Source organism: Ursus arctos, unplaced genomic scaffold (genome assembly GCF_023065955.2).
Source record: "Ursus arctos isolate Adak ecotype North America unplaced genomic scaffold, UrsArc2.0 scaffold_12, whole genome shotgun sequence".
NCBI classification, from domain to species: Eukaryota; Metazoa; Chordata; class Mammalia; order Carnivora; family Ursidae; genus Ursus; species Ursus arctos.
This window is the reverse complement of record NW_026622786.1, coordinates 71,582,107-71,605,684: the sequence shown is the minus strand read 5'-3', so window position 1 is coordinate 71,605,684 and position 23,578 is coordinate 71,582,107. Positions and strand designations below refer to the sequence as shown.

Here is a 23,578-nt window from a genome sequence, read left to right as displayed (position 1 = left end):
TTTTTTTTAACCTAGATCCCAGTCAGAGACCTTGCCTTTTCTTTCTGATGATGGATGGTTGTTTTAGTTCCATCTAGAAAAGCAGCAATACCCAAGCCCCTAGCAGTTAACAAACTCGATAATCCACATCCTGCCCCATCCTAGACTGCCATTAGCATCACCTCAAGTACTTACCTGTCTTTATTTTTTACATCTGGACATTTCCTTTTCATAGTCTATGGTGTGGCGGCACCATAATTTACCTACGTCCTTATATATGAGCATTGAGGTGTTTTTTTTGTTTTTTGTTTTTACTTTTTTTTACTTTTACTCATTTTTCTTTTACTCTAATAAACTATCACCATGAACATTCTCTAGGTATTGAATATTATGGGTATTATTTAGTATCAATCTTCTAGGTTATATGAAAAATTCTTTCCAGCGGCATTCAACAACACAAGGAAGTCAAATTGTTGGAATCACCCAGATTGGGGTTTGTCCCTCCAGGAAAGCATAATACAAACACATGGCAAGAGATTTTAGAACTATGGTAAGAAAATCATTGCAATTATGAATCACAGACTCTGAAGTGGGTAAGGAGAGAAATAAAGATAGCAAGGGAATCAGAATTAATAAGAAGAAAGTAAAAGTCAGGGGTTGTAGGCCCCAGTGAAGTGGGAACAACTGAGTGGTTACACTGTAAGTGCAGGAAGCAGTGGTCAGAAAATGGAATGTCTGAATACCTGATGTCAGAGGTGAGAGAATTCTTGGGTAACGGAAAAGGTGTGGCCCTAAGCAGCTGAAGCAGAATATAGGTGGTGGACATGATTGATAAAGAAATCAAAGAAAGGAGAAGCCAGAGCATTGAATGGGACCACCTATGTGGACACTGAAGTGACTCAGGATGATGGACTCAAGGGACGCCTGGGCGGCTCAGTCGATTGAGCGTCTGCCTTCCGTTCACGTCGCGATCTCAGGGTCCTGGGATTGAGCCGCATGTCAGACTCCATGCTGAGCAGGGAGTCTGTTTCTTTCTCTCCCTCTGCCCCTCCCCCTGCTTGTGCTCCCTCTCTCTTGCTCACTCTCTTTCTCTCAAATAAATAAAATGTTTTTAAAAAGATGATGGACTCAAGACTAAGACTTGGAGACAAGTGCCAAGTTGTCATAGAAAAAAGAGTATCCAGGACATCTGAAGGAGACAATGCCAGTGAACTGGTGAGTAACAAAATCTTCTAAGGAGCAAGAGATTTCCTAATTGGAAGAGAGGAATAATGAAGGAGTCAGAAGGAACAAGGAAAATACTCCACATCCCCGCCCTGAAGAACTATAGAGTTTGGGAGGAACAGACCCTATTTGAGACTTGTGCAAGGGAAGCAGTGTCTTCAAGGAAAACCCAGGGTACAGTTAAAGACAGGAGATACAAGGCACAGGAAATAAAGAAACAGTCTAAGGAAACAGGACATTTTCCAGTCATGTAGCTGGACTTGCAAAGAATACAACTGATAGTTTTGTGAAGTACGCAAGGATATGGATGTTGGGCCAAGGAAGGAAAATCAGAATATTATGGTGTTAAGAGTACAGGAGTGAACAGAGGATCGAAGGGGCTCATGATTTGGGTGATGGTCAAAGAAACCAAGAATGATAAGCAGAGAGAACTGCTACAGCAGACAAGGGGATGGGGAAGGGTACAGTAGTCTCCTAAATCACCTGACATGCAGTTGGGCCTCTCGGGTAGTGAGCAGGGAAGTCCAAATCGAGTTACTAGGCACTCAGGACTTACTGGCCTCAGTCCTATTTCTGGCTCCAGGTAAGGGTCAAGCAACAAAGCCAGGGACCAAGAAGAAAGTGACACTGTAAAGTCCTGTTCTGAAGCACCCCTACAAGCTTGTCCAGAGACATGGGAGAGGGTCATGCTGACAGTGCTCTATGCCATTATGTGCACCTCCTGCATGCCCTCTACACCCCACGTTTCGGCTCCAGTCTCAGTTACACCTTCTTTGTCCCCCGCTGCCTGCCTATCTAGTTCCCTGTCTAGCTTACAGTACCCTTATTGGTAAAATGGACATAATATCTCTGATCACCCCCTGTTTGTGGAGCGACTGAAATGATGTAAAAGGGCTCTGGAAAATGTAGTAAATTAAATAGCTAGAGCCTCTCCCCACTTTGCCCACCCCTGCTTCAGACCCATTCTCTTGGTCCCAAGCCCCTAACTGTATCATAGCCCTTTGATCGATCTTTGCCTAATGAAGGAAGTAGTAGCCAGAAAATGGAATGTGGGGGGCAAAACTACATGTTATCCCAAGAAGGAAGGACTAATATGGCAACCCCATTTCTTCTCTCTGCTATTTCCTGTGATCACCCTCCAACTTAGCCCCTGGGGCCATTTCCCTGGCTGGCAGGCCGCCTGACGTGCCCAGAAGGGAGGGGCACCCACATTTCATAATGGGCATTCAGCCATGGGGTGATGCGAGGTCTGGTGTGGGAGATAAATTTGGGGGTAGGTCTGAGCTTATGTCCAGTTACTCCTTTTTGCCGAGATGAGTAACTGAAGAAATGCCATTTGGAAAAATGATAGGAAAGCTAGCCCAGATTCCCTCATCTCAGCCCCGGACCCCACCTGCCCACTCTGTCCCTGCACGCTCTCGTTTTCCAACCCACCTTCCTCTCCTGTCTAATTCCTGTGGCTCTCGGGCTGCTCCCCAGCGCCGTCTACCTCTCTCAACTTACTGCCCTGCCTCTTTCCCTCCTTTGACTAGAGCTCCTCCTTCTTGCCGTCCTAACTTACAGGTTTCCGTGTCCAAACCTTCCTCTGTTACTTCCAGACCAGCTTCTTGCCGCTCTCTTCATCTCACTCCTCTTTCCTGTTACTCCCTTGTCTTTGCTCCTACTCCCCCTCCCAGCCCTTCTTTCTAGATTTTTGGAGTCTGGTCCTCACCGGCATTCCAGCCAACCCCAACCAGGCCTCTGTGATTCACAAATCTTATCCTGGAGAGATGATTTCCCTGTGAGTGGGACAGTTCGGATGCCATCCAGAGTTGCCAGGACTGTGGATCTCCAGGAGCCTGACCTGGTGACCGTTGGGAATTCAAGAGAATGTCAACCAACATTCAGGTTGGAGGGTAAGCTCTGCTACTTAGGGGACCCCTTTTCCATGATGATGTTTTCAGCCATTACCTGGTTATCTTACTATTATCTGTATTTTGCCTTTATCCTTGTAAATCCCCTTCAGATGCCAGAGACACCTTTAACAAGATCCTTCTTCTAGAGAACCTGTTTCTTTTCTCTCTTTCCCAATTAGCCAGCCTGAATGAGCTTCTACATTTAAACCGGCTTCTCCATGGAACTTGGTCTGTGACCGCAGAGCAAACACCAAGACCAGCGACACAAAGTAGAGAAGAGTGAGTGGAAAACATCTAATCTGATCTCTCGGTGGGTAAATCCTATCGATCTGCCCTGGACTAAAGTGAGTGTAAGAATGGGTGACCCGTACAAACTCACACACAGAGCATAAGGCCCCTATCATAGACATATGGGGGTTCAAGGTTTTTGGTCTGGTTCCTCCAAGACTATTTTTCTGCATCCTAGGATTGTAGAAACTTACCAGGGACTTTCTGCCTTTGAGAAATGCCTCCTGCAAGAAGATGGGGGGCCCTCCATTATGTTCTCATCAAAGCTCTGAAGGTCGAACCTCTGTACCCCAGAAAATGGCAGGTAGCAGAGCCTAAAAGGCAAGGACACATCTAAATCTTACCCAGATGATAGCATCGGATGAATGGATAATATACTTTTTAAAAAGTGCTCTCCTCAAACCGATACATAGATTCAGTGGAATCTCAATCAAAATCCTAACAGATATTTTTAGGAAACTTGACAAGCTGAATATAATTTGGGTGGACAGGCAAAAGGGCCAAGAATAGCCAAGACTCTCTTAAGAACTGGTGGGAACAATTTTCCTACCAGATACCAGGACTTGTCACAAAAATTATAGTAATTAAGATAGTAGCAGTGCCAACATAGACAAGTAGACAAGTGGCATAGAAGGGTCCACACACAGGTTCACACTTATGTGGACAACTGATTTTTTTAAAAAGATTTATTTATTTGACAGAGAAAGAAACAGAGAGCACAGGTAGGCAAAGCGGCAGGTAAAGGGAGAGGGAGAAGCAGGCTCTCCGCTGAGCATGGAGCCTGATGTGGGGCTCGATCCCAGGGCCTTGGGACCATGACCCGAGCCAAAGGCAGCTGCTTAACCGATTGAGCCACCCAGGCGCCCCTGTGGGCCCTTGATTTAAGACAAAAGTATCATAGCAGAAGCATGGGGATGGGCTGCCTTTTCAATAAATTGGTTCTTGGTCCATTGGATACTCCTCTGGAAAAAAATTAGGCTAGATTCGTACCACATAACTACACTCAAAACTCAACTTCAGGTAAAACCCACATCTAAACGTGAAAGAATAAAAACAATAGTGTAGAATTGCTCTGGTCACGCATGGCTACTGAGCACTTGAGATGTGCCGTTAAGTATAAAATTTGCGCTGGATTTTAAACACAGTATGAAAAAACAATAAAATATCTTAACAGTATTTATACTGAAATGTTGAAATTATAATTTGGATATATTGGATTCAAGAAACCATCTTTTAAATTAATTGAATCTGTTTCTTTTTGCTCTTTTAATTGGATACTAGAAAATTTTAAATTAGTTGTGTGGCTTCCTTCCTATTTTTATTGGACAGTACAGATTTGAAAGTAATATAAGCAAATAGCATCACAACGTCAATTAGAAGAAATGTCTTCAGTGTCATTTAGAAAGCACTCATCATGAGCGGGAAAACTGGTATATTTGACGACATTTAAATTTTAAGAAGATACTATAAAGTGTCTTTTAAGTTATCAAAATAATATCATTAAGAGACTAAAAAGGCAAACCATGCAGTGTGAAGATAAATTTGCAGGACATACAGCTCCCAAAAGGCTTATTATATCAATAATATATAAAGAAGTCCAATAAATTGATAAAGAAAAGACAGACAATACAAAAGAAAAATAGAAAAAGGTTTGTAACAGGAACTTCACCAAAGAGGATATCCACATGACCAATAAGCATACAAAAGAAGTTGGCCAACCTCATTGGTCAATAGAAAAATGCAAATTAAAACCATAATGAGATGCACTCCCAAGTAGATAGGCAACAAAATGTTTGTGCTCGGGCACCAAGAGACATCTGCAAAAAACAGGCACACGGCATTATTTGTAACATTTGTAATAGTCCATATTGAAGCAGCCCGGTGTCCCTTAGCAGTACAATGAATAAGCAAACTGTGTTATATTCCCAGAAGTGACCAGCACACAGGAATGAAACCACAACCACACACAACAGCTTAGATGAATTTCACAAACACAATGTTGAGCGGAAGAAGTCAGACAGAAAACCATGCATACTGTATGATTCCATTTATATAAAGTGAGAAAATGGCCAAGTGATCTGTGGTGTTAAGAGTCAGGATAGGGGGGCGCCTGGGTGGCACAGTCGTTAAGCGTCTGCCTTTGGCTCAGGGAGTGATCCCGGCGTTCTGGGATCGAGCCCCACATCAGGCTCCTCCGCTAGGAGCCTGCTTCTTCCTCTCCCACTCCCCCTGCTTGTGTTCCCTCTCTCGCTGGCTGTCTCTATCTCTGTCAAACAAATAAAATAAAATCTTTAAAAAAAAAAAAAAGAGTCAGGATAGGGGTTACCTCTGAGGAGAAAGGGGAAGACAGTGTTTGGGAGGGGCTATGAAAGAGGCCCTTGGGGTGCTGTTAGCGTTCTCGCGTCTGCTTCTACGACGGTTACACGTATGTATTTTTTTTATTATGTTGTGTTAGTCACCATACAATACATGATTGGTTCTTGATGTAAAGTTCCATGAGTCATTGTTTGCGTGTAACACCCAGTGCTCCGTGCAATACATGCCCTCCTTACTACCCATCACCAGTCTATCCCAGTCCCCCACCCCCTCCCCTCTGAAGCCCTCGGATTGTTTCCCAGAGTCCGCAGTCTCTCACGGTACTTTGTGGTAAATCAGTACGAGCTACCCTTTGTGCAGGAAAGCGCTTTTTTGTGTATGTGTGATGTTTCATGATAAAAAGTTTCTGTTATGATTTTTCAACATGAGTGCTTATCAAGAATCCCGAACTTGTCACTGTGAGCTCTCACAGGTTGTGGCGTCAGGCAGGGCGTGCAAGGGGCTCCCACAAAGAAACCGGCAGCTCTCCCCTTTTACCTTCCCTCCCCATCTACCACACATAGAGATGATCATATGGTCTTTCTCTTTTATTTGTTAATATGGTGAATTGATATTTTCAAATACTAAACCAACCACATCTCTTGGACATTTGGCTTTGGTATACTAACTTTTTATATGTTGCTGGATATAATTTTCTAATACTTGGTTAAGGATTTTTACATCTATGTTCATGAGGGTTATTTATCTTTAGTCTTCTTTTTTATAATAATTTGTCTGGTTTTAGCGTTGATGTAACACTGACCTCAAAATGAGTTAGGAAATGGGGCACCTGGCTGGCTCAGTCAGTAAAGCATGTGACTCTTGATCTCCGGGTCATGAGTTCGAGCCCCTGTGTTGGTGGGTGTAGAGCTTTTTTTTTTTTAATTTAATTTTTTTTTAAAGATTTTATTTATTTATTCAACAGAGATAGAGACAGCCAGCGAGAGAGGGAACACAAGCAGGGGGAGTGGGAGAGGAAGAAGCAGGCTCCCAGCGGAGGAGCCTGATGTGGGGCTCGATCCCAGAACGCCGGGATCACGCCCTGAGCCAAAGGCAGGCGCTTAACCGCTGTGCCACCCAGGCGCCCCCTTTTTTTTTAATTTTAATTAAAAATAAAAATAACCAAAAAAAAATGAGCTGGGAAATGTTTCTTCCACTCCTGTTTCTGAAAAAGTTTGGGTAGGAGTGGCATTTTCTTCATTATACGTGTGACAGATTGACCAGAGAAGCCATCTGGGCCTGGAGGGTATATTGTGGGACATTTTTCAATTACAAATAGAATTTTAAAAGATAGTTATAAAGCCATGCAGGTTTTCTATTTCTTTTCTTTTCTTTTTTCCTTTTTTGTCAGTTCTGGAAATCTACGCCTTCACAGAAGCTATCCATTTCATCTACATTTTCAAATGTCTCCGTTGCTTTTTCTCCTGGCTGTGGGTCACATTTTCCGACTTCTTCAACTGTCTGCTTTTCTAATAGTTTTCAGTTGCTATTGTCCTTTGTGAATGTTATATTGTTGAGTGCTGGATTTTGCTGTCTTTCTTTAAAAGGTGCTGGAAATTTTTCCAGGAGGCAGACTGGACACTTACGGATCCATCTGATACCTTCTGAGTTTGCTTTGAAACCTCGTTAGGGAAAGGCTAGAGCAACTTTTCTCTAAGGCTAGCTTAGTCTTATTACTAAGGTGCAGACTTTTGGGGGCCTCTACCCAACACCTTCAATGAGGACTCCCTACCCTGTCCAGTCAGAACTCTCTTTTCTCTCAGTCCTGTATGAATTCTGGGTGTAACTCAGTTTGTTTCTCAGAGTCCATAGTCTCTCATGCTTCATTCCCCCTTCTGATTACCCTCTCTTTCTTTATCCCTTTCTTCCCCTACCGATCTTCCTAGTTCTTATGTTCCATAGATGAGAGAAATCATATGATAGTTGTCTTTCTCTGCTTGACTTATTTCACTTAGCATTATCTCCTCCAGTGCCGTCCATGTTGCAGCAAATGTTGAGAACTCGTTCTTTCTGATAGCTGAGTACTATTCCATTGTATATATGGACCACAACTTCTTAATCCAGTCATCTGTTGAAGGGCATCTCGGCTCCTTCCACAATTTAGCTATTGTGGACAATGCCCCGTGAACAGTCTTGATCTCCTTATTAGTTAAGACCTTCTGTATGATATGGATAATTTTCATTTTTTTCTTCATAAAAGATTCATGCATTCTTTGTTAGGTTAATTTCTAGATAGTTGTTGGTTGTTAATGTGAATGGTATTTCCTATTGTATTTTTCTAGTTAGCTGAGTCTCTGCATCTGTTAGCTGAGTCTCTGCATCTGCTAATTGAGAGATAACACAGAGTTCAAGAAAAATCTGCCACCTCAGACACTGGCTGAGAAGCTAGAGGACCAGGCCCTCATGTTTTTCAACTCACCAGTCTTTTCGATACATAGTCTCAGAGTTTAGAAGCACACTGATGGCCTGGAATGTGCCCGGGGAAGCAGAAGCTAGCCCCAGAGAGTCCCTGGGCTGGCCTGTACTGGGCTGGGCTGTGACGGGTTCAAGACCCATAAGAGGGCACCTGGGAAACATAATAATGTGGGGCTGGAGTGGAGGGAAGATGAAGCTGCAGTGACCTCCCTTCCTTCTGAGCTTCCCCTTAGCCCTAGTCTTGTACGGAGGGAGCGCTGCTGGACCACGGGGCCCAGGCCGAAGAAAGGTCAGTGTATCAGGGGACCAATACAGCCTTTGCTGGTTGTCCCAGAGCTAACAACGTGGCTCCTGAGCAGAACGATGGTTCGTTTCTACTTAGGTTTAGGAAGATAGTGAAGGCTTCAGAGGCTGTTTGAGCTTTGCTAGAAAAAGGGACCCAGGTAGGGCTCACAATAAGTAACAAGGGTGCTTCTCTAGCTCAGCTCCGGTGTGATAAAATCTGTTTGCGTTTCCGAATCACGTAACGGTTTAGGTAATGACGTAAGCAGAAGAAGATCGCAGTACTAACTGAGCGGACATCCAATCAGCCAGCAAACATTTACCAAACCCCCATATCTGTCCATGCTATGCCAGGTACTTGCGATGCAGAGATGGACCTGATATATTTCTCGTTCTCAAGTAACCTACACGTAAACAAAGAAATTCAGTAAAGTGTTCCAGTAACTACAGATTTGGAGTAGAGCACGCCACGGAGGAAAATGGGACTAAGGGCTATAGAGCCCAGCAGGTTTTTGAAAGAAGCTCCCATGTGCGTGAGCTCATTATAAATAGGTGCTCCCAAGACAGACACAGGGGAAAGAGCCTTCCAGGCCAAGAAGAAGGCGTAGCAGGAGCTAAAACACAGAGCCATTAAGTAGCTAGTTGGGTTCAGGCCTGTCCCAGACCTGCACACATCCTCGCATATGCTGTGTCCTGAATGAATGAACGGAGAGACGGGTCAATGAAGTGCTTAGCGGAAAAGAACGTGGGCTTTGGAGTCAAACTGTATTATACTAGATATCGAGAGTAGTCAAATTCTTAGAGAAAGTAAAACAGTAGTTGTCATCGACTACAGGGGAGGGCGCCATGGGAAGTCGTTTAATGAGTATCAAAAAATTCTGGAAATTGGTTTCACACAACGTGAATATACTTAACACTACTGAATTATATCCTTGAAAATGCTTCTAATGGTAAATTTTATGTTATGTGTATTTTACCACAATTGAATCTTTAAAATAAACTATAAAGTCCCCAAGTTACTTATATTAGGAAAGGGTTATTCTGTCTATATTATCCCACGGTTGACAAGGGCCCGAATAACTTGTCGATTTGAAACCTCCTCTGTTTTGTGAGACAGACATTGAGAGTTTCGATTCTAGTCACCTGCTTTAAAATGGGAGAGGCTTCTGACTCCTAACCACATCTTTTTTAGGAAATGACTGTCCAAGGTGAGGTCCAATCAAGTCCATTACCTCCTGGGTCTGCTCCTGGACGTGCGTCCTCTCCTGGCGGCAGGCAGGGGCGGTCCTAGGAACCAGGCTGGATCTTGAGAGGCTGGGGAAGGTGAGTCGTCGGGCTGCGGGCTTCGGGCTTCGGAAGGAAGCACGGTAAGAAATAAAGTTCTGGAAGGGGGGAGGGGGCTGGTGGGATGGGCGGCCAGGAGGGGGTCGAAGGGAGGCTGTAATCCGGATGCTGTTGCCCGGAGGCAGCGTGGGACGCTGTTGCTGGGAGACCGCGTGGGACGGCGTTGCCGGGAGACGGCGCCCGCCCCGCCCCCCGCCCCTCCCCCGCCGGCGTCCGGGGGACAGTGAGGAGTAGGACCGCACCGAGCACCTCCAAAGCCATGGCCGGACACCAAAAGGAGAAGGTGATCCCAGATGAGGTCCATCAGAACCAGATCCTGCGGGAATTATACCTCAAAGAGCTTCGAACCCAGAAACTCTACACACAGTATCACGTGAATCCCCTCCGCAAGGGTGAGGGGCGCCCCCAGGGGCGGAGGGAGGGGACAGGGGTGGGCGCCCCTGGGAAGGGGGGGCCGTGGGGGGTGCGGGGCGGGGGTGCGGGGCGGAGCACAGTAGGAGACGCTTTCTCTGACCTCGCCGACCTCCCTAGATTTCAGGACTCTGACTCCGCGGGGGGTGGGGGGGGTTGGGGGGGCTCTCGCTCCACATCCCATCAAATACTTTAATATATGAAAATGCACACATGTCGCGATTAAATAGTATTTTTGTGGTGAAAAGGTTGAAAGACTTTTTTAAATTTTGCTTTCAAAATAATTATATTTTGTAGGGTTTTATGTTTTGTTTTGCTGTTTGTGTTTTGGTTTGCTGCTAATAATATGCTAGTTGTGTTGTTAATAAGCTAGTTGTTGGTTGGTTGTTGGTTGGTTGGTTTTTCCAGGCTTCTCGTGTTGTCTTAGGTGTTTGGAAAGTTCAGGGGGGTTGGGCTGGGGGCTCAGAGTGACCCCCTGATAAAACGGCCCTGCCCCCACTCCTCACCTGGCACATTCCTTGGGCAGTTGCATCTGGTCCTGTGGCATCAGCTGCCCCTGAATGCCCCTGGGTCTCAAATGGAGCCCCAGACCCACGCCCCCAACCACCGCCCAGCTCTCTTTCCCTGGACAACCCGAGGGTACCTTAAACTCACCCGTTGGAGAACTGGGGACATCCTCCTCCTCTCCCCCACCTGCAGCCACTCCCGAGTGTCTTGTTTGAGCAGAAGGTACTGCAGTCGTTTTCCCTCCCCGGTTAGAAGCCTAGAAGCCTCACCCTCAGTCTCTCCCTCACTGCACACATTGAAGTGGTCATGGTCCTGGTTATTCCTTAACACGTCTCACCTGACCCTTCCAGGGTTCTGACCTCAGTGAAAGACTGTGGTGCATGTGGAGGCATCTCGACCTCTCCTCACTTACTTCCGCCCTCTAATTAGGGCCCAAGTCCACCTCTCTCCCCAGCCTCCCTGCCAAGCCTCAGCAGGGCCCTCCTCACTTCTGTCTGCACTGATCTGATGGGCTCCTAACGACCCTCTTCCTCCAAGCCCACTGTCCCTGACACCACTGCTGGCTGAACCTATGCTAAAAGTGACTTCAATCCTGCCGGTCCCTCGGTAAAACCTTCAGTGGCCCTATAGCTTCTGAACCGAGGTTTAACCCGGTACATAAGACCCCCGTGGATCTGGCTCTGCTGCCCCCCCAGCCTCATCAGGACTCCCCTCCCCGGCCACACGCTGCTGCTCCTTTAATACATATTTTAGTGCCTACTATGCACCAGCCACGTGCTGCCTTCTCTCCCACCACGTCTGAATAAGTGGATTTCCTAAATACGTCACACCCTTCCCCATCTTGTTACTTTCATAATCATTGTTTCTCCTTCTAGAACTTCTCTCCCAACTTCTGGGCCTAATTAACTGTAGTCCACTGCAGCTCAGCTATGTAGAGAAAATGTCATGTCATTTTCTAGGTAAAAAGTATATATATTTAAGATGTACAACCTGATGTTTGATATACATATACAGTGAGATGATTACAACAGTCAAGCTAAGCAGCCTACCCATCTCAGAGGCACTGTGTGGCGGGGGGCGGGGTGAGAGCACAGAGAATGTGCTGTCTTCATTTTGCTTGTAACTAACCTGGTTTTTCTCTGGAGCTCTCAATCAATTTCAGGAGAACAAATTAATGGTCCCATTCTGTTTGAACTTGGTCCATTCCCACAATTTAAATAATCCCTTCAGGCAACATTCAGCCTTTCTAGGTCTCCCAGCTCCTGTCCCTTGGTCGCATGATTCGTGTGTCCATTGGGGTCAAGTGAGGAAATATTAGAATGAGAACCGTATTTCTGCTAGAACTGGTATAAAGAAGAAATCATACTGCTCGTAGTACATAGAGACATGTAAATACGCATGTCCCGAGTGCGTGCTCGGAAGTTTTTTACTGGTAGGACTCTGAAGTAAAAAATCACTTTGGAGACCACTGGATCCTTCTGGCCTCTGCTCATTTCCTGCTGCCCTCAACCCCGCTCACTCCACTGCGTTACTCTGGTCTTGATGTTTCTCAAACTCACCCAGCTTACTCTTGGATTCCCTCACTTTATTCGGAACTCTGCTCTAATGTATGCCCTTAGAGACCTGTCACCCCCATCCCATCCCACCGTCAACTCTCTACCCATATAACCTTCTTTACTGTTCTACATCTCCCGTATTTTTGCCCAAATGTTTATTTGTTTATTGTCTGTCACCACAAATAGAAGCTCAGGGAGCCCAAGAACCACCTCCGTTCACAGCCCTGTCTCTGTGCGTCGGTAATTAGGAGTTGAATGGATGTCTGTGGATTCTGTGCCTCTGTTATCACAGAGACTTCGGGGGCTATGTCATTATGTGTCTAACCTTGTGTGGCTACCTGGCTTGTCTGCAGCCCTGCAGACCAGCGCTGTTCGAGAGAACATTCTGCGGTGATGAAACATTCTATATCTGTGTTGCCCAAAATGGGGGCCATTAGCCCCATGTGGCTGCTGAGCACTTGAAATGTGGTGAGTGTGCCTATGGAGTGGATTTCTAAGTGTATTTAATTTTAACTATTCAAATTCAAGGAGCCACATGTGGCTGGTGGCCACTGTCCTGGACAGCCCCACTCTGGATGGTGAGGTCCTTGAGAGCCTTATTCCCTCCTGCCCAGCACGATATGTGACACGTGGCAAACACTCAGAAAATGCTCAGCAGGTGTGTGGCTAGGGTGAGTCTTCAAGGCGGGGGGCGTTCATGTTTTAACGTGAACCTATGATGCTGTTTTTCTCTAGTTCACACAATCACCAGAAAGCCCATGTCTTGGCACGATAACCTGGAGGAACCTGCAGATGGTAAGTTCCAGGCTTTGCGAACACCACAGAGCTAGAGCACAGACAGGGAGCTGGCGGGAGAGAACTTTCAGGGTAGTGTCACCTTGGGGCAACCCTTTGATCATCTGAAAACTGGGCTCACACTCGTGAAGCTCGCAGGAGATTGACATATTCAGCCATACGGCCAGTTCATTCACTGTCAAGCCAAGAAAAATGCTTCTAATGGCCTTAACGCTGCATTCATACGTTCATTCATCAAACATTTAGCTGTTACAAGCAGAGGTTCTGAAGTCATTTTAATGGAGTTCAAATCCCCGTTCTGCCACTCATTAATCGTGTGACTTTGGGCAAGTTTTTTAGCCTCTCTGAACCTATCTCTCAGCTTGTTGTGAGGATTAAACAAAATAACGCAAGTACTCAGAACGCAGAACGGTGTCATACGTGGTGATCAGGAAATGCTATCACTTTCATTATGACCACGTGACAGTCACTCTGATGGGGCGGGGGCGGGACGAAGACCTCATACCACAGTGAAGGAGACAGACGAGTAAACAGAGAGTAAAATTGGGGTGGCAACAACAGAGAAAACAGGTGCCCTAGGCAGGCCGTGGAGTTCTGGGAAGTCTTCTTGGAGGAGGTGATAACAGGCTGAGGTGGAGTAGGTCAGGTATAGAAGACCAGAAGGGCGTTCTGAGTGATACGGAAAGGTGCAGAAATGAGAGACAGCAGCATGGCCCAAGCAGGTGGGCAGCTGGGCGTGGCTGCAGTATCCAAGTGGGTGGGGCCCCGCTCATTTGATGGAAAGCCCAATCCTTCCTGGCAAGCTCGCCTCCCTCTCCGGCTTAGAGTAGAATTTGAGGGGCGCCTGGGTGGCGCAGTCATTAAGTGTCTGCCTTCAGCTCAGGGCGTGATCCCGGCGTTCTGGGATCGAGCCCCACATCAGGCTCCTCCGCTGGGAGCCTGCTGCTTCCTCTCCCACTCCCCCTGCTTGTGTTCCCTCTCTCGCTGGCTGTCTCTGTCTGTCAAATAAATAAATAAAATCTAAAAAAAAAAAAATAGAGTAGAATTTGATGGAGGGAAGATGTAAGGTTTATGTAGGACAACAGAGTAGGAACGTGGGCGGGCAGGAAGAGGGGGGATCTCAGAGCATAGCGGAGACAGACAAGTGGATAGACCCATAGAGCATCGTCAGAGGAAGTAAGGATGTGGTTATCTGTCGTGAAGACACCGGCCCAGCTAGAGGAAAGGAGAGGAGCTGGGGCCTTGCAGCAATAAAGAGAGAACGGGCAGCGAGGGACCTGAAAACAAGCCAGCAGTGCTTATATTACGGATAAGCTCAGCCCGGGGCCAGGTCCTTCATTCTCAGTCATCTTGCTGAGATGGATATTGGCCTCTCCATTTTCCAGACGAGCAGAGTGGGGTCCGGAGAAGTTAAACCACCCGTCGGGCGAGTAGCAGAAGGGCCAGGTTGACTGGCCTGACTACAAAGCCCAGGTTCTTCCCATTGTCAAACTGCCTCTCTCAGATTGAGACTTGATAGGGTAGAAATTGAAAATGAAACTTTTGTAAGTCCTCAAGCTACGGAGTTACAGATTCACGTGGGGCTGGCAGCCGTACCTCTTGCGGGGCGGAGGATTTGGCCTTAAACCCTCCTCCTCACTCCGCCACAGCCACATTGGCCCAGCTTGCTCGTGCCTCAGGGCCTTTGTTCTTGCTGCCTGTACCGTGCTTTGCCTCCGCCTCCATCTCAGGGCGGGCTCCTGCGAGGCATCCAGAGAGGCTTTCCCTCCCCACCCTGCTCTAAAGTAGCCCCCCGCCCCCCCCCGGCCTTGGCGTGCCCCTTTACCACCTCCTCCTTCACAGCTGGCATCACCCTCGGATTTGTTGGTCCCCTTGGGTATTGTGTCCCCCGTCACCCCACCTAGACCACAAGCTCCAAGAGAGCAGGGACCATGTCCCTCACGCTCTGCTCTACCCCTGGGGGCCAGAAGAGCGCCTGGCACAGTTTGTGCTCAAGAAATCTTTGTGGAAAGATGAGCGTGGCAAGGCCTTGGCAGGCCCCCGAGGCCAGGTGCTGTGTCTCTAAGGAAGGCTGTGGCCTGAGTAAAGGGCACGGGAGCGCTCCGTCCCAAAGCCTGCCTCCTTCATAATGCGTGCCTCATCTCCCAGCCAGGTTTCTAAATCTTATCCACCATGCTGCTCATGGGCCAAGGAAGAAATACACAGAGACACAGACTGAAAGCCAAGAAATCGGATGGGACTCAGAGCCCTTGGTAAGTGTGGCTCCTTTGCTTGGGAAGCAGAGGCAACAGAGGCTGTGATTAGAACAGTATATGAGGCCAGACTGCCTGGGTCTGAACTCTGGCTGCCACTTAGTAGCTGTGTGACCTTGGGTGAGTCGCTCAGCTCTTCCCGGCTCCGTTGCCTCAGGGTAACGTGGAGCTCTTACAGATACTGCAGAATGAGGTCCTATTTGTAAGGGGCTGAGAACGGAGCAGACACTGTGTACGGGTGGGCCCAACAAGGCTTGCCGCTGACTGCCTGAGTTTGCTCCACCAGTGACTAGCCCGCTGTCTCAGGCACGGCACGTAGCCTCACTGAGTTCCAACCCCTTATCTGTAAAATGGGAACGCTGGTAACAACACGCACCTCGTTTGACTTCGAGGAGCCTGGGAAATGTGATCGTCAGCACGTCATCCCCCGCAATGAGATAGGGCTTCTGGGACAAAGACAATTTGAAGAACTTCCTGCCACATTTGTCTTTTAACTTGCCCACATCTTTCATCACATAGACCATTGTAGTTTTTAAGTCAAATGTGCTAGGCTTTTCCATCACGGTTTCTGGGGTTTGTGCCTTGCTTAGGAAAACCTTCACTATCCAGAGTTGCCGAGTGACTGGCTTTCCTTTTAGATTTTTCCCCAAGTTGTCGTGTCTTGTTAACGCTCGGCTTTCAGTCCATCTGTGTATCTTGCACCTGATGTGAGGCTGGAGACGCTCTTCCTCAGCTGTGTCAGACTTCCTGCGTTCCCTCGAAGGCACCAAGGTCCTGCACAACGTGTGTCCTTACGTTGACTGCTCCTGCAGCCTGCCTCCGGACCCCTAGCCTGTACTCCTCGGGGAAGTCCTCCTCGCCCTTCAGGACCACTCAGGAGTCCCCTCTTTATAAAGCCCCAGTAAGGGACGTGCGCCCCGCACTCCCCACCACGCGGATTTGGGCGCCTTCCCAGTGTGCTCCTGGAGCGCCTCGAGCCTCCGGCTCCTGCACCACTCAGCTCAATTCTGTCATCATGTGACTTGGTGGCTCCGGAGCCAGACAGCCTCAGTTCAAATCCCAGCTCCACCGCCTTCTAGCCTGGGGACCTGAACCTAGCAACTCGCATTTACCCACCTTAAAGTGGGAATAACAATACTGACACTTGAAGGTGTGTTGTGGGGATTAACGGAGACAATGTGTCTATGCTGCACCCCGGCACACAGTAAGTGCTCAATAAATGCGGGCTACTTTGATGCAGATGAGGAGGAATGAATAGAAAAGAGAGCTCAAAGACCAACCAGGGACCAATCACCTGTTGCTCCTGGCCCCTTGGCTTGATCCCAGGTGTCTTCCTCTACTGAGCGTGCACCCTTCCCAAGAACCGCCCACATCCTGTAGTCCTTAACTTTCCACTGTGGGGCCTGGCCTTCTCACCCACTTAAACAGCCCTCGTCGGGGCGTGGGCTCTGCCACAGGGAGATTGGAATAAACAGCTCAGTAAGAAGGAGGGAAGGGAGGAAGGGAGGAAGGGAGAGAGGGAGGAGACAGGAAGTGGGTCCGGCAGGAGCACCCCACCTTCACAAGGGGGACTGAGTCCAAGAGAGCAACGCTCAAAGGGACAGAGGAGGAGAATGGTGGGGGACAGACTGACAGTGAATAAGGGTGGGGATGAAGGGTTGTGAAGGGAAAGATAAATTATCTAAGTGAGATAATTAAACAACTTTTAAAAATAGTACAAAGCATAAATAATTTAACTCGCTATTCTTCATTTTTCTTAAAGAGGAAAGGCCTGGCTCCCATGGGCACAGAGTGTGCATGTGGAAATGCATCTTTGACCAGCATATCTCATGGCAGGCTCAGCTGGCCGTGACAGGAAGGGCCTGTGAGGGTGCCCTGGCCAGCCCTGCCCCGCTCCAACCCTCGCAGGCCTTGCAGATAAGCGACTGTGTGCCAGCGGGTCAGCCATCGCTGTGGAGTTGCAAAGGGTCTACAAACACGCCAAGCCTGTTCACCGTCACAAACGTAGGGACAATGCTGTCAGATGGCATTGGTGGCAGAGTAAGAAAGTTTACCCCCCAAAAGTTAGATGCAGGTGTCGTGCAACCATAAAAGGTAATTAAGCCGGAGGTTCAGAGTGATATGGTTGGGGGCAGAAGAGGCTTGAATCAGCCCGAATTTAACTTAGGGCTCCCTGCCCCCTAGCAGAAGCTCACCCTGGACAAGCAGACAACCCCAATCCCAATATTGGGCCGGTGGGGAAGCAACACTCAAATACCTCTCAGCTTCTGCTCTCCCAGTGACATTTAATGAAAATGTGTCCTTTAATTGTGTAAGTTACTCTTAGAGCTTCTATCCACTTTATGTGTCAGAGGGCTCGCTCTCAGTTCTCTGTGTAACCACATCGACAACATCCATTCTTCCATTCAAATATGTCCTGAACCCCTAGTGCATGCTGGGTACTGTTCTAGGTGTTGGGGATAAGCAGGGACTGAAACAGATCCAGCAGCCAGCCTCCTGGAGCTTACGTTCCAGTGGGACCAAGCATCCAGAGGTGTGGCCCCCAGCGCAGGGGTGGGAAAGGGAAGTGTAGCGACTCCCCCCGCATAGGTTACAACTCTTTTGATGGAAATGCCGTCATTTCCGTTTCCCAAACGAGGTTGTGCAAGGAGACTCGCTGGAGGCCATACATTCGAGCCCAGGTCCATCCGACCTCGAACCCAGGTCGTAGCCCCTCCGCAGAGGCTCCCTTCTGATGCCTGCGTTCTCCTCTCTAGGTCAGCCCGGAACGTGATGACCGCAGGCTGAACCATTTCAGGGTCTACAATGATATCACCCTATACAAGGCTAAAATGTGGAGCTTGGGAGAAGATGATCGCCACAAGTAATCCTCCAGCCGTGACGGCGGCCCTGGCTTTAATACCCAATTTGTGTGCTGCTCGGATCAATAAAGATTACTTTCAAGCCTCAGTCTGACTCCTAGCTGAGTCTCACATTTCTCCTTTCTGCCCGTGTCCGCTGGTTCAAATCCTTAATCTTATAAACTAGTGGCAGAATTCCAGGTCAAGATGCATACAGTGTTCCCTCCGCCTCCCCAGACCCCAAAAAAGGATAATAAAGAGACAAAAACCTACGAGCGCACAACAGAGAGAAACAGGGAGAGGAACATCGGCATCCAAGAAACCTGAAAACGTATTTCAAAGATGGAAAGCTGATGGAAGAAGGTGAGGAAACCACAAATAGGACATGCTGAATGGGACACCTCGGGGCACAGAGCCCTGGAGAGAGGTTCAGGGCTCAGACAGAGCGGGGCGTGAAGCAGGGAACCGAAAATGGACGTTGGTAGGGAGATCCTCTCCCCACACACCGGCCAGGCATGGAACATCTCCCACCCTGGAGGTCTACTCTTGGAGAAATGGGGAAAGCCCAGGGCTCAGGGACAGTGCATAAAACAGAGGGTAGGAGCGAGGTGTGAGGCTACACGCAATGAAAATCTGTGAAAGGAAGGTTGAACCCCTAGCCCACATGTATATTGCATTTCTACCCTGGGATTGAAGCCGGCCGGTTCCTCTCTGGAAAAATGAAATGGCTCTAAAGAAAAGATCTTAAACGTCCTCACCCACACGCGTACAAAATCACGAGGAGTGATACTGTGTCAATGATTTTGATTATGGTAATCATTTCACAATGTGTATGTGCAGCAAATCATCACTGAACAATTAAATATGTACAATTTTATTTGTTGATTATAGTTGGGAAATACAGCTGTCAATAAAGTTGGAGAAAAATCAACCCTCCCCCCCACGTAGTACCATTTGCAGGTCCTGTGGGGAAAGAGGCAGGAACCCCAGGCTGGCGAGTGATGCAGGTGCTGGGAGAGGGGCGCGCCCCCAAGCGCCCGGAAGCCCCGCACCCGCCCACCCACACGTCGCCCCATGGAGCTGCGGCATTTGGCTCTTCCTGAGCTCTGCCTGCGAGGGTGAAGCCATAGATGGCTGAGATCACTCCTGCTTTCGAAACCTGACAAGATCGAATGGAAGCCCGCAAATCTGAGTGACCTTGCCCAGGAGACCTTTTCCTACAATATGCTGAATTATTAATCATTAATGACTACTCGGGCATCTAGAAATGTGCCTTTTTGCTCTAAGGGATCTGTGGTCAAAGACCAGGAGGTGACCTGTGCTACCACAGATCTATGTCTTTGTCCTCAGTTTCTGACACAAAGCTCCTAAATCCCACGTCATTTCCTGAGAGGTGAGGCGGCACCTTTATTCTGAGGCAACTCTCGGCAGCCTCTGGATCGCTTCAGATTGGGGGCTGCTCACTGGAAAGAACAAACCTTGAATAGAAACTTGGAATTTTAGCCCCCCGTCCCCCGACATCTGGGGAGGGAAGAGGGACAGAAGACGGACCATCACCAGTGGTCCGTGAGTTCATCAATCGTGCCTACACAGTGAAACCTGCAACAACCCCTCAACTCAGGCTTCGGCGAGCTTCCAGGCCGGTGAACGCATCAGGGTGCTGGGAAGGGGTGGCGCCCGCAGCTCTGAGCACCCTCCCTACCCCCACACCTTTAAAACGGGTTGTCAAACTTGACGAAGGTCCCCGTGCACCCCGTGCATGATTTCAGCAAGCAGCGCACGTTTCTGGTCCCGCACTGCTGTGCAAAACGTCGGCTGTAGGCCCACGTACAGAGCCGCAGCTTCCCCCCACCCACCCCCCCCTCTCTCTCTCATGTTGAGGAAGTGAATGTGCTGTATTTAAAGGAACAGACCTGCAGGAGCAGGGACGGCCTTCAGAGCCAACAACCCTGTCATGCAAATGAACCCGGGACCTGATCTACTTTGTAATTTACACTGGGATCAGAATTATTCACATCTCTGCATATCCACTGTCTGCCTTTTACACTTTCCTCAAAATACGATGTCTGTGATGATGCAGAGCTGTTTTAAAGCTCGTCGAAGTACGCAAACCTCCTATGGTCGGGGCGCCTGGGTGGCGCAGTCGTTGGGCGTCTGCCTTTGGCTCAGGGCGTGATCCCGGCGTTATGGGATCGAGCCCCACATCAGGCTCTTCCACTATGAGCCTGCTTCTTCCTCTCCTACTCCCCCTGCTTGTGTTCCCTCTCTCGCTGGCTGTCTCTCTGTCACATAAATAAATAAAATCTTAAAAAAAACAAAAAAACCTCCTATGGTTAAATGCATAAAAGGAAAAAAATAATGTAACTAGTATCTGGTAGACTAGAATTTCAAACACTAAACACATCGAGAATCGAGTGTTTTGTTTATTAAAAACACAGTGCTTGCCTCAACTGCACAGGACGTGGACCTCTCTGCGCCTCGGCTAACTGTCTGCCTCCTGTTTGGATTCGCTTCCACCATCTTACCACCTGTACTTTCCGTGTCGCCAAATACCTCCACGAGCCCCCGTAACGTGAACTCTCCTGCCGGTGTCACCTCCTGGGGGACAGCTTCAGCCTCTTCATCATTTTCCTCATCACGTTGATAAGCTCGCTCTCGCTCCCTCTGTGGCCGCGTATCCAGTCTCCAGGAAGCAAGTGCCGCCATTCCCTTGTCACCTCTTTCTCCTGGGGCTCCACTTGCGTCCTATTCAAATTTTACTTCCGACCTTAGCACCTGTGCTTAGTTGTCCCACTTTCATCTTTGTTGGTGGATTCTCTTCCGATGGTCTGCTTTCGTAAAACATGGGTTTATGGCTGGAAGACAAAGAGGCCACCCGAGGGCCCTCCTTGCCATCTGCACGTGAACTAAGGTGTGCAGGGACCCCCCCACCCACCCACGCACGTGCAGTGATGGTCGCTCACTAATCATCACGCGTGTTATTTCGGTAGAGATTTGTGGACTGAAGAGCTAGCGGCAGAGTTTCTACCGGCACAGTTAACAAATACTTGGGTAACTGAAATGGGGAACAGTGTTGCTGAGAAACGGCTCCCTTGAGAACGGAAATCCACCCATAGCAAGAACAGCCTGTACTTGGCGCTGGGACCTCCCGGGTCCCCACCTGTCTCGAAGCACGGGGTTGTGATGTGACACAATGGGAGGGATAACATTGCCTGCACCCTTGTGATACTTTGTGGACTGACACGGTAGAGGAGGTGACGGGATGCCTTCTATGAAGTGTATCTCTGAAATTAAGGAAAGTGATTCCATTTGCTAGTCAAGGAAAGAAAAAGGAGGAAAGATAGGTACAGTTTTCAAATTCTTTCAAGTCCCAGCAGTAACTGATGAGGGAACAGAAGGCAAGCTGAGGACAAAGCAGAAACTGACACCCCGCAACCTCCGCCCCCGGGATGTACGTGACGTTCCTCAGGCACTCCTGGCTGCCCTAAAGCTGAGAAAAAGGAAAAACAAATAGTTAACTAACAGAGATCACAATCCAGCAAGACCTGAGGCTCCCTCAGTTTACACTGTCCTAGTGATCTACAAGGAAGATTTCTTATCAACAGCCTAACTTCCAGAGACCCATAATTCAGTTTCCTGAAGCCCTAACAATACCATCCCCTCCATAAAATTGAGGGAGGCTGAGGCAGAAGGAAATGTAAATAAAATAGAATTTCTTTTAAACCTACAGCCCATTGATAAGGACATGTGATAGGAGGAAAGAAACATTCCTCCAGGAAACTCCCAACTGCCTTCATGTTAGTGCCTCATTAGAGGGAAAAGCAGCCTTGGCTTGACAATAACCAGATACCCATTCTCCTGCTAGTCTTGTTTAGCGTATGACAGTCCTTCTGGACACCCCCTTTGTCCTCACCGCTGCAGCTCCGAGTATATAATCAACCGCACCTCACAAACCCAGCGCAGCAGCGCTTGTCCCCGCGCTTTAATAAACCACCAAGTTTGCACCAAAGACGTCTCAACAATTCTTTCTTGGTCATCGGCTCCAGACTCCACCCCAGTGAACCTCACCTGTGTCCCACAACCTCATCAGTAATGACTTACTTTTGGTCTTACCAGTATGAACTAAGCTGTGTTCTCCTTTCTTAAGACTCTCAATATGTCCCACACATAATCCAGTCTTGAACTGATTCTGAGGCTCTTTATTTGAATTACTATACATCACCCCAGCCACTAATATTGTAGATTGTCAAAAATTGGCCAGGGTAAAACATTTTGGTCTTCTGAACACATGACCTGTTTGTTCAGAAGTTTAACTGAAATTAGTTTACCAAAACTAAATTCATTCTTTTCGTACCAGAAAGAATCCTATGGAACCAGAAATGTCCTTTTTTGTATACCAATGATGCTATAAGAAAGGTAGCAATGTGAAAATAAATTATTTTTTCTGCTTAAAAATATACAGTTCTCAGGTATTTCCAGCCTCCTTAAAGTAGGGTTTCTAAACTGGAATGGAGAAAGAAGGGCAGGGAAACAAACTTCCTACCCTATCAACACAGAGTAAAACCCAATATGCAACAAGGCCTTCCCACCCGTGTCCCACCTATGCCTAGCTTCCAGCCAGCGTCTGAGTACCTCTCAAATATGTACCAACAAGGCTCAGACATTATGGAAAGCCCCCCAGCAAAATAATTCCAAGCAGGTATAAACTCCTGCCATATGGCAGGCAATGTTCTAAGCATTTTACATATATTAACTCACTTAATGCTGACAGAAACTGTATTTGGTAAATATTATTCTCATGTCTATACAGAGATGACATAGCACAGAAAAATCAACATGACCAGGGTCAAACAGCACGTAAGCAGCAGAAACAGGTCTTAGACCCAGCAGTCTGGCCAAGTCCGTGCTCTTGACTTTCACACGGCTCAACGTGCAAAAGGGGGATCATAATACACAGAGAGGGGCTGGGGGAAACCCAAGGAAACATAATGAAAGGAACAGAAAAAACTCTTAAAAAAACAAAATTATAATTCACGTTCTGAGATAAGAGAATAAAGAACTCTTGAGGGATAAAACGGAAAATGAAAGCTAAAATAAATATTCACTAAATGATTAGAAAAAAGAATCAGAGAAATCCTTTCCCTGAAGTGGAACTAAAATACAAACTTAGAAGACCATCAAAGGGGTTCAAAATTTGACTAACAGAAACTTCAAAATTAGAACAAAGAAAATAGGGAGAAGCTATCAAATAAAATTTGCCAATACTGAAGATCCAGCATCCTTCCAAATACCCGAACCAAAAAATAAAAACGGGCCCACGCCAAGGCATGTCATCATGGAATTTCAGATCGCTGGGAGAAGAAAAGCTTCCAGAGAGAAGAAAGAGAAGGAATGACAGCAACTTCTCAGTGGGGAGAGGAGGCAGTGCCTGTAAC

The 23,578-nt window shown here is 47.7% G+C and overlaps 1 protein-coding gene across 1 annotated transcript; it reads left to right on the top strand.

Moving 5' to 3' along the window:
- Positions 1-10,015: 10,015 nt before the first annotated feature.
- CFAP144 (cilia and flagella associated protein 144) lies at positions 10,016-18,243 on the top strand. The gene is made up of 4 exons (XM_026498325.3): positions 10,016-10,174; positions 12,992-13,051; positions 15,200-15,303; positions 18,060-18,243. The coding sequence occupies exons 1-4, from the start codon at positions 10,042-10,044 to the stop codon at positions 18,168-18,170; spliced, it is 408 nt and encodes a 135-aa protein (XP_026354110.1). The 5' UTR covers positions 10,016-10,041; the 3' UTR covers positions 18,171-18,243.
- Positions 18,244-23,578: the final 5,335 nt, after the last annotated feature.

What these genes read in the sequence shown, in the direction of transcription:
- CFAP144 (XM_026498325.3), top strand. Translation starts at nt 10,042, where the DNA reads ATGGCCGGACACCAAAAGGAGAAGGTGATCCCAGATGAGGTCCATCAG. An exon ending in CGTGAATCCCCTCCGCAAGG is followed by an intron (nt 10,175 to 12,991) that starts GTGAGGGGCGCC and finishes GTTTTTCTCTAG; the next exon opens with TTCACACAATCACCAGAAAG. An exon ending in GATGGGACTCAGAGCCCTTG is followed by an intron (nt 15,304 to 18,059) that starts GTAAGTGTGGCT and finishes TCTCCTCTCTAG; the next exon opens with GTCAGCCCGGAACGTGATGA.